Source organism: Monomorium pharaonis, chromosome 1 (assembly GCF_013373865.1).
Source record: "Monomorium pharaonis isolate MP-MQ-018 chromosome 1, ASM1337386v2, whole genome shotgun sequence".
Lineage (NCBI taxonomy): Eukaryota > Metazoa > Arthropoda > Insecta > Hymenoptera > Formicidae > Monomorium > Monomorium pharaonis.
Window position 1 is genome coordinate 7,485,052 of NC_050467.1, and position 11,767 is coordinate 7,496,818.

The 11,767-nt window shown below is 31.7% G+C and overlaps 1 protein-coding gene across 1 annotated transcript; it reads right to left on the minus strand.

Moving 5' to 3' along the window:
- Positions 1-3,307: 3,307 nt before the first annotated feature.
- On the minus strand, positions 3,308-4,877 carry LOC118648865. The gene is made up of 2 exons (XM_036295363.1): positions 3,714-4,877; positions 3,308-3,441 (listed from the first exon to the last, which is right to left on the minus strand). The coding sequence occupies exons 1-2, from the start codon at positions 4,045-4,047 to the stop codon at positions 3,338-3,340; spliced, it is 438 nt and encodes a 145-aa protein (XP_036151256.1). The 5' UTR covers positions 4,048-4,877; the 3' UTR covers positions 3,308-3,337.
- Positions 4,878-11,767: the final 6,890 nt, after the last annotated feature.

The following is an 11,767-nucleotide window of genomic DNA, read 5'->3' on the forward strand; positions in this document are numbered from 1 at the left end:
GCTTACGTTCGATCCAAACGATAACACGTAGAGAAAATGCGAAGCAAATTTGTTTATGTAGTCCTGTAATGTTTTATTTTTTATATTGGAAATATAGAGCCAATACCTCACTTCGAAATATTGATGAAATACCATTTGTTCTAAAATGATAGCAACATATATAAGTAACACAAGAATTTATCATTACTATTTTCTAATAACATTTTTCTAATAGTTTATTTTAAGTTCAATCTGCAGAGCAAAATGTCCTGAGAAAAACTGGACTAGAAAAAAAGCAGATTGTATTCTTAGAAATCACGGAATCGTGTAGCAATATTCAAAATTTTCAAGCCTTTCTTTAAGGACAGAAAATTTCTGTAGATTAAGATTTGTATTATAAATTAATTTTTCATATCTCAAATGTAGTAAATAGTAAATAACATCTAAATGGATATACAGGGCATCCCAAAATATGTGGGTCAACGCTCGTAAAAAGGTAGAAGGGATCGGGATGAACATAAAAGTCCAATATTGTCTTGGGTTAGGTCTTAGGTTAGGTCCACCAATAATTGAGGTATTAATTTTTTTAATTATACGAATGAGCGTGCTGAGGGAAGAGCTCGATTCGCTCGAGCCATAACACGGAAGAAAAAATCTAACATGAATGTATGATAAGCTTTTATTAATTTACTGTTCACAATTACGATAGAAATTATATTAGATTATTTGCAGAATCCATACGTTAATATCTCGATTATTGGTGGACCTAACCCAAGACAATATTGGACTTTTATGTTTATTTCGATCTCTTCTACCTTTTTACGAGCGTTGACCCACATATTTTGGGACATCCTGTATAATTGTGCCCATTTATTTCTTTTCCTGAAATAAAGTCGCAAATTTTATTTTTAATTTGATTATAAAATAAACCTTTTGTTTTTCCCCAAAACAATGTTAAAACGATGGCATTACCGACATTATACGTTCAAATTTATTTCGAATTAGCTTTACAGAATTGAAAACTATTTTATATATGTTTAAAGTATACATAAGAATAAATATTAAGAAACTTAAGTTTAAGCTTATAAAAACAAAAACTATTAAGTTAAAAAATATTAAAAAATATTAAAATTATTTTGCAAGAACCTAAGACGGTAACAAAGAATACAATATGCATTCGTACAAAAAACTTTATACTCTTGTTAGATAATGTATTAATTATGTCTCACTTCATCGGCAATCCTTCTGCTTATGGGAACTAGCAATAGTCTTATTATACATGATTATCTCACACAAATAATTCATTATTACCGTTGTGTCCTGACAACAAATGGTATGAACAGTAAATAATACATTCCCCCATTCCTTTTCCGCATATCTTCCGTCATTATTATTTGCGCCATCTCGAGGCATACATACGGTAACGTATACAAATTCTCGCAGAATTACCGCAAAATTACTTCGTCGCTTTCGCAAATCTAACCTTAATTAATCTGTTAATTCGTGTCACTTAATCAAGATATCATTCACATCAAAATCATGTAAAAACAGTCGATACGTGGTGATACAATTAGTAATTAATAAAAAAATCAAAAGTGAATGTTAAAAACATCATAATACTCAAAAGTGATATCAAGCTCACATTTCTAGAGATCGTCCAAACTGCGAAAGAGACTATAAAAAATCTTTTGCTATAAAATTCAAAAGAAAAATATTTAAATGTATATATAACCAATTTAAGTAAAAAGTAAAATTTGTAATCAATTTTTTTATTTATTACAAAACTACTGAGTTTTTATTTCATCAATTCTGTTAAAATCAATTCTAAAGTTGTTTTATTTTATCTATTAAAAGCGAGTTTTCCAACAGGCTATTTTTCTAATAGATGCAAATTTAAAATTCCTTTTCCATAATTAAAATGTGGACAACAATATAATTCAAACCGATTGACTTATCGAGAACAAAAAAAATTTTTTAATTTATACCTTTAATTATTCTTAAAGCCAGTTGTTTTTTATCAAGTAAACTCATTTATTATAAAATTTATCTATCTTTTTCTTTTTTAGCTAAATAAAAACAGATAATGAATACTTATAAAGTTTCCCAATAAATTAAAACAATCGGCCCTTAGTGTAATCATACAAAAATTTTGCAGTCTGTATTAAAAAAGGAATAATCTAACGTGCGAATTATACAAAAGAAAATAACACTGAGTTCCTAGAATTAGGTTTAGATAGGTCTAGATATCTAATATAAGAGATTATCGTGTTTATATTTATTTCTGACGAAAGATTAGATTAAGACGATTATATAGTCAGAAACACAAATGGTCACACTGAATTATTTAGTCATATTAGTAACCCTTTAATCAACGATTAAATTAATCAGAGTTTAGTCGAGTTGGTCCTTAATGTTTTACAAAGCATATGTATTATAAATCACATGTATAAATTTCTGTTAGTAAAACTGATAACTTAGTACCTTATTCTTATGTGTACATGTGTTGAAAGGATTATTAATTCTGTAGAACCAATTCGAAGAAAATTTTAACTCATAATGTCGATAATTCCATTTGAAAGGATTATTAATTCTGTAGAACCAATTCGAAGAAAATTTTAACTCATAATGTCGATAATTCCATTTTAGGGTCCGTTTAAACTTATATAACGTTTTTCTATTTACGATTCCAAAATGAAAACTTATGAAAAAGAAATAACTAAAAAAGAAGTGATAAAAAGGAGTAATATTTGCCTGAGATAAGAACAGATAAAAGATCTGCTTCTTCCAATGGCAGTAACGACAAAAATCAAGGATAGTTAACTAAAGATTATAGAGAAGTGATAAACATTTTTCAATCAACTACAAAAATCATCCAAGATCAAAAAACCGAGATAAAGGAACAAGTACTCGGCACGCACAAATTCTGCAACGTTAGAATTTTGTGTTAATCAATATATGAAATATTCTTGAGAATTTGAAGAATACGATATCTGCGATGGTTGCACATTCACATAGATACAAGAGATATTATGTCATTGAAGTAATGCGATATGCATTTATCGCGATAGTCCAAGTGCATACCAATCCCGATATAGAATATCGTTTGCCAAGATATCGCTATTAGATCATCCGATACACCGTTAGGTCGTTGATACGCTTGAACATACAGGCAAACAGGTTTACTCCCTCGATCTATTCCCGGGGTATCTTTTACCGGATCGACTTGCTTACGTTATGTATTAATTGTACGTCAAACTACTCACCGATACCCGCTTGCCGAAGCCGAGAAAGGAAAGCTTTCTCCTGGATCCATCGTTGTTCTCCATTCTTCACCGGCCGCGGCAGCTGATGGTGCAGCTTAAGGCTGTGTCTTTTTCCTAGGTGCCCGGCCGATCCTAAGTCGCGACGGCGATGTCCACATGTGGAGTAATCGCTGTGATGGCAGCTCCGTTCTGTTGGCTGCTGAAATACCACGTCGTCAGGATTATGGGACAGAGTAACTTTACCACTGGCTAGATTTAATCAAACGATTACAATGTCTATAATGTCGATTTCATCTCATAATAGTAAAAGGCACTTATGAGTCTGTCTGACAAAGATCGCGTTCCATTATATACTGCGACTACTCTCTGAAGGTCTATCTAATATATGTTATGTGAACTATAGATTTTCAGTACTGGCATAGAATATCGGAACACAGCCAAAGTAAAAGGTATAATTAAGCTGCAAGTTACCAACGAAATCGTTTAACGTTCCAATACAATGATGTACGTGAATGGAGCAAATGGAAGTATCTTTCAGCGGAAACGAGGCAACTCTCGAAATGTAAACCGAGAAGAAATAACAGGACAGTGATCTCGTGAGCATTCGTTCGCGGACTAACGATCGCGAGGAGCTCTCGAGCGGCACGGCTGCGGCCGGCGTCAAAAGTGAGATATACCTTGTCGCGAGTGACCGATGACTACCGGTAGCTCCAATATACGCACATCTTTGTATTCGCGAACACCTCGAACACCACAGTAGAGTTCTATCAAAGGTACTGATCTTGTACAGTCCGGATATCAGCATTTCGATCTTGTTGTATCTTGTTTAGATTCAGAACTACTATTTACGCACATATTCATGCAAAATCCACAAGTAACGATAATGTCAAAATGACATTAAAATTGATCACGATTGATCGAAAAGTGATGCAATAATCGTTTTGGGATCATTTTGATGTTTTCAGAGCTTTTTGTTTTGTTTTGTTTGAATAGACCTTCGCTCGACAATTCTCTATTTTCAATAAACAGTACGCATTTTATTAACTGACCACCTACCCCCGTATAATACAAATATAAGTATAAAATTAATTTGCTTATCAATTTATCACAATGCGTTGGGAATTCGCATACGTCTCAAAGCGCAGTCAACACATCTTCCTATCCGTCTCCGGTTACGCGTTGCAACGTGATGATGTAACCGACACACCCGACACTTTTCCTCCGTTTCTTGACACGCTCATATCGGCAATCAACATAATTTAGTCTGTCGCGCCGGTTGACACGTAATTTTCATCCTTGTTTTACCGCAATTATGTAACGATGATTGCATCAACGTTAAATTAAATATTATTCTTTTCATAATGTATTACGAGGTCATGGTACATATGTTATATTGACGATTCATTATGTGTATATCATAAAAAACGATGGTGCTTATATAAATCTCAACATACAAATATTTATGTAAATCCGTTTTATTGTGATTTTTTTGCTTGCATGTTAAATCTATGCCCATTTCACGCCCATATTTTTTAAAACGTTTCACCGATACTCGATCCTAATAATCAATGATAATAATTACTCGGTTTTAATAATCTCTCGCAATCTATACAGAGTTCCTCGAACCGTTCATTACAACTGACAATACCTTTCGTTCTATTTCCACATCCCAGTTTAGAATTCCTGGATACTCCTTATACCTCTTGGACCTCCGTAACAATGGTCCTAGGAACTTGACGATCAGCTTTATTATTGAACAACAGACTGCACAGCACGCGGCATGTGCGAATATATATAGATATATGGATCTAAAGATCGTTTCACAACGATACTATTTTCTATTTCATATCATAGTTTACAAAGGAATTGCGTTATATATAAAGATATGCAATATTTTTGCGCGTGTATAGTCTTTATGTTACTTTATTTGTTTCGCGGTGTGTTCAATTGTATGTACTACAATTATTATTATCTCTTAAATCTCATAGCGCGAGCGTATTATTTATTCGACCTAGATATCTTCATCTCTATCTAAACAACCACCTTTCTATTTGAAATCCTTAAAAAGATATTATTTGCACTGACACGACATGTACATACACTCGACTATCCGTGTTGAGTCGGCGTGAAGGCACCTTAAACCTCCACTACGGTATTATAATGAGAAGATCTGGCGACGAGAACCGGCCGCGGCTCTACATTTGTCGTCGTTTGTTTGGCGAAAAGACGGGGTCCTTTGTAAACGCAACATCTGCCACGATGACGTTACGTCAAGTCTTCTTGTTTTGTGCGGCGCCTATTTTTACTGCGCTTTTATCCTGCTAAGAGTTTTTTATTCGCGGATAAAATTTTATCGTGGTGAAAAAGCGCGCGACCCGAGCAACTCATGCGGACGCACGAACGAGATTATTCTCGATGGAAGATTTTAATTTTCTTCATATTAATATATGACAATCGATATTATACGCACGAAGTCAATCAATAATTTTTTTCGTATTTTGCACTGTCCACGTGGCTCGAAAGAAGCAGATATTCTGAACCCGTGACATCCAAAACGCAAATGCGCGACATTCCTGGCGGGTGCGTCTCATTAAAATTTCAACAACGTTGAAACTGCAGTTATCGAGCGAATGCAAGAATAATATGTTCGGAGTGGTTGTTAAGCGATCGAATTTTCCATTAGATAAATATGAGAAGCGTCTTACCTAGTCTAAGCTTGAGCGCAAAATGACAAAGCAACAATAATTTTTCCTACAGACAAACCCGTCATAAATTAATTTTTACTATCCGACAAATAGACAGAATTTATATCAACCTTGTCTGATTTAAAGATAATAATGCAGAAAAACAACTTTTATAGAATGTTTTGGATATAATACCTTCAATATAAACTACATATCAATGCAGTTAAAAGTTAATGAAATTTAAGAGCTGCAGGTTTATTCTTTTTTTTCCTAATTAGCAAAAAAAATTTTGGTCATAAATACCCAAAATTTGACTTTGAAATCAACTTCAAAGAAAGTAAAGAATAATTTGATTATATAATAAGTTATGTAGCTTAATGATAATATTTTTTTGCAATTTCAGATAAATAACGAATAATGTCTATTTATACCAATGTAGAGTTTAACTTTGATCTCGATTTAAACTAACTTTTTATTCTTCTTTTTTAATAGCTCTGAGAATAAGAAAAATTCTCAAATGTAATAATAATAGTATAATAATCTATAAAATTTTTATATTTTTAATAAAGTTTTAAAAGACATTCTTATAAGTTATAAGCTAGTCTTTTTCTTAATCTTCCAATCGATAATATACGACATTACATTTTTATCAAGTAGAGAACCAGAAATTCAGAAAGAGAGAGAAAGAGAGAGAGACATGGACAATTTGATACAATCGAGCATTTGACCTAGTAAAAAAGAAACAATAAATAACTAAATACACATTAAGTATGCACGTTTCACGCGAGCAGTCAAGGTTTACGACCAAACTCGAATTATTAAGTTATTCGAATATTTTACAAACTGAAATATACACGGACATACCAATTTCTTCTTCGCTATAGATATCAATTATTAAGAGGCATTGTTAGTGTTACATGTTTTATATATATATATATATATATATATATATATATATATATATACACACATATATATACAGAGTATCCCAAAACATGTGGAACAACGCTCCTAAAAAGATAGAAGGGATCGAGATGAACATAAAAGTTCAATATTATTTTTGATTAGGTCTTGAGTTAGGTCCACCAATAATCGAAGTATTAGATTTTCAAATTATGCGAATAAGAGCGCGTTGAGAGAAGAGCTCGATCCGCTTGAGTCATAACACGGAAGAAAAAATCTATCGTGAATGTATGATAAGCTTTCATTAATTTACTGTTCACAATTACGATAGAAATTAATTAGATTATTTGCAGATTCTGTGCGTTAATATCTCGAATAATGGCGGACCTAACCCAAAACAATATTGGACTTTTATGTTCATTTCGATCCTTCCTACCTTCTTACGAGCGTTGACCCACATGTTTTGAGACACCCTGTATATATGTGTGTGTATATATATATATATATATACACACACACACAAATGTTGCACTTTTTTAAATAATACACATCCAACATTCTCATACACTTTAGATGTATACATCACGTGTAAATATATTTAAAAAACAGTGTGTATTAACTTTCTGTTGATAATAATAAACTACATTTCTCGAAGGATTATTCCTCGCAATGTAATTTTCTCCTAATTTGTCTCTTCTAATAATACATTCACTTATGATACTACACCTAAAAATATTTTCGCGCGAATACTGCCGCTGGACGATGTCAGGCGACGCGGGAAGATCCTGCACGTGCAAGTGTGCGAGATACAAAACGATTCCTTGGGAGAGAAAGGAGTCTGTCTGTATTTCCCCCCTTGCGTCGCCTTTGTAGGACAAGGTTACATAAGCGAAGAGGGCTACGGCGCAGAGGTTTTTGACCTGGTTTCACGGAACCCTGATTTACATCCATCATATTTCGTCCCCGTATATACAAATGTATGCGGTTGAACCTATTAATGGGTAGCGACTGATAGACATCTAGTCACTGTGTTTCTGTCTAAAACGAAATAAATTATTGTTTATTTTTCTTATACTTAACATTTTGTAAAAGAAATGTGTAAAAATTATCTTTTTAATTAGTTTTTGTCTTTTCAGTATGACTGTTATCCTTTTTTATCAAACAGAAATTTTACAAAAAAGAAATTAGTGTATAACATATATGGACATATTGTATATACATATACTTATATATGTTTTTATATAAAAAAATTTTCACCTGGGAATATTTGCTCAGTTATTTTTAAAAAGCAAAATGATACGTACATATATTTTATGACCTTTTTTTCAAAGTGTTATATTTTTGTGTTAATAGTTTATATAATAGTACTTGTGTTACTTTATAATATACTCATTTTATGTCAAATTAATATAAAAATTTGAGCCGTTTAAGATCTGTGAAATGTGTTAAATTTAATACAAATTTTTGTACTTTAAATTAGTTTAATAAGAAACTAATATGCAAAAGTTGATACATTATATTGTAAAAAATTAGTATCAAATTGCAATACAGAGAATTAAGGTGACAACCTTAGTTTAGCCTTCGTAAATCTCAGTCTTTCGCCAAAGATCAAAGGTTAGCAGCAGTCAGAAGTGAAGGTTTAAAAAAAAAATCTGCATTTTTCCTTTAAGAAAATATACATAAGGGAAACTGCCACTACGTTACAATACACTGCACTCTGCGTGCGTACGTGCGCGTTGTGTCACGTCCCATGTGTGTAGGCACGTGGTGCTGCCGCTCCAGGCGACATTTCGCTCTTGGAACAGAAAGAAACAGGCCGCACGTTCCTTTTGTAACTGCTGACAAGAGCGGCTCATAAAAACCTCCTCTCGTGGAAAATTCCACGAGTAAAAGCAGAACGAAAAAAACCTCCCGGAGCCTATCTCTATCTTTTTCTCTTTCTCTTCTCGATCTCTCGCAGCCTCTGTAACTGCTCGATATTTTTCATCAGAGAGAAATCAGTTCTTCGAATCGATGCGAGGTTGTGTTGTATTGCATATGTAAGAAACATTTCAATATTATTCTGGTCGTATTATTAGCATGAAATCTCATGTTACATTTTTTTTTTGTTAATTTGTACAGTTGACAGATAAAAAAACTTTAAAAGTTATCTTTGAAATATTAATCAGTAGAAAAATAATGCTAATTCCATTCTATTGATTTGTTATGGCGGACGTTATGGCGGACGTTATGGCGACACTCACAGGCATCACATACTCTCTCTCTCTCTTCATAATAATAGCACATTGACGATGACCGTTACCAGTGATAGCACTTAATTGATACAATTAACATGATGTCCGCACTTCAAATAATCGTCATAATTATCACACACGCGGCGTCGAGTTATCCCGTTGCGCCTTTCTTTTTAATCATCCACGCCTCAACTTCCCTTAATCTCGTAATTATTAAAAATTATATTAAAATTATAAAAAATTATACTACTTTCATATTTCGTCTTCTGATGTCTGTCAAAATTAAGGAGGCTGAAAAAAAGGAAAATACATATATATAAATAAAGTCATATGACTTTATTTATATATATGTATTTTTAAACAAAGACTTTTGACACTGTCATATATCTATTAAATAATAAACAACGAAATTTAAATAATAAAAATGATAACTTGTTATTTAAAAATGTTTTCTTTATAATATTGGTGTGGAAAAAGATGAAAAAGAACTGTTTATAATAATAATATAAGTGTGATAAGAACCGTCGTTGCCACATCCGTAGGAAAAAATTATGCAAAAATTAGTGCATAAAAAAATTGCATATTTTTGTGGCATAAATTTCTGTAGTTTTTACAGATTTTTGTACATAGTTTTCGCCTTCAGAGTTTTTCTCCTGAATATTTTGCCAAATTTTATGTAATGTTTTCTGAAGGGGAAAACTTTGTACAAAAATTTGTAAAAGCTGCAGAAATTCGTGCACAAAAATATGTAATTTTTGTGCAGTAATTTTTTCATAATTTTTTCCTACAGGACATTTTCACTATGTAGAGAAGAAAAAACAGTTATTGACTAGATGTGAAATTATGGAATTCGCAATATCTCGTACACTTTATGTTAAATTCTGAGAATAATTATTTAAATTATTTCTTTATATACTATTTAGATATTATAATATGCCCTTGAGAAAAGGCTTGAATTACTTTAGATTAACCTTTTACATATCTTAAATTACCTAAAAATTTTTTCAATAAACTTTTAGATTTGTAGGATAATTTTGAAAACTTTAACTTCATTTAAAATAAATTGTTCTAAGGATGGCTACAAGTCATTAGTGTTTATTGTGTGTAAAAGCTGTATTTCAGTATTGTAGGCAGTATTACAGCCGAGAGATTTATAGATGTCTATTTTTTACCTCATTTTGAGAAATATGTCGAATATTAATTTTTTAACTTTAATAACTTGAAAAGCTTTTTAAATAACATATATGGTAAATATGATTTTTAAATAACGTAATTGAATTTGATGTGTAAACGTAATACAATATGTTCGGAGTTATGATCACTTGCAAGTGTTGCAAGTCTAAGTCCCATAATTCCCTCGCATGTAATTTGATTAGATTTTTACTAGACTTATTAACTAATACTGTTTGTTTTAATAATGACTTAGAAACTTATCACCAGTGGTAATTAAAAAAAAAATATAAAAATAGTTAGCTTACAGTCGACCAAACTGGCAAATTTTATTGAAAGACTAAAACGTTTTGGCCATATTTTTTCTGTAGCTGCAACTACAAGTACAACTCATTCAGTTTCAATCCTACTTGATAAGGGCCCAAAATGAAGACCGAAACGTTGTAGTCTTTTAATAAAATTTACCAGTTTAGTCGATATAACTAACTATATAAATTGACTATTTTGATTTGCTATAATACTTTTATAATACTTTTACAACGAATAAAGTCCCAAGAGCCAAAATGTTTTATATATATTTTTAATACTTTGTGTGATATTATATGTAAGATACTGATTTTTATAATAATAATGTGCAAGATTCGCTAAACAAAGTTAGTTTTTTATTTTTTAGAAATAAAAATAACGTTAAAAACATTTGTTGGTAGTGTTCCTTATCCTCCTGTAGGTTGCATAACCGCAGTCTTTTTTCTTCTCTTCAATAAATTGTTAATTACATTTGCTATGTGTATACAAAAAATTTCTGCTTATCACATAATTGGTAGAATTCTGGGTAACAAACTTACAAGAATTAATGTCGCATAAATATTTATTGAGTTATTTAAATAAAACGAAACGTGTCGCATAAATATTTATTGAATTATTTAAATAAAACAAAATTTAAATAAAACAAAATTAATCATATATATACAGGATGAGTCACTTAAAGTGTTACAGACTTTTAGAAACGAAGCATTTTAGAGAAAGATGTTTCAGATAAAAGTTGTTGTGTTCAAATGGAGAAATAAGGTAGTACCATCGGTTTAATCTTAAATAATTGCTTGAAAGTCACGTTAAGGTTACCTTTAATTTCTTAAATGGAATATCCTATTTTTTATTACATATTCTTGTAGCTTACCTTGATAGTTTTCCAAAACACTATAATGAAGTGTCTTTTTGTTAGATATTTTTCGGTTATTTTCGGATTATTTATAAGGCCTGAATGTTACAATACCGCCGGCATTAACATTACCCAAGGTGTACCGCGTGGAAATTGCACGGTAGGATTTATACCTTTTTGTATGTGTGTGTGTGTGTGTGTGCTTGTCACTGAGAAAAGGACCTAACGATTCGTCACTCCTACTGTATTTTAGGACTCCAAACCTTCTTTGCTGTGTGTGTGTGTGTGTGTGTGTGTGTGTGTGTGTGTGTAAATAAAAGATGAAATAAAAAATATCTATTTAACAGTATACTTGAAATGATGATCCTCTATTAA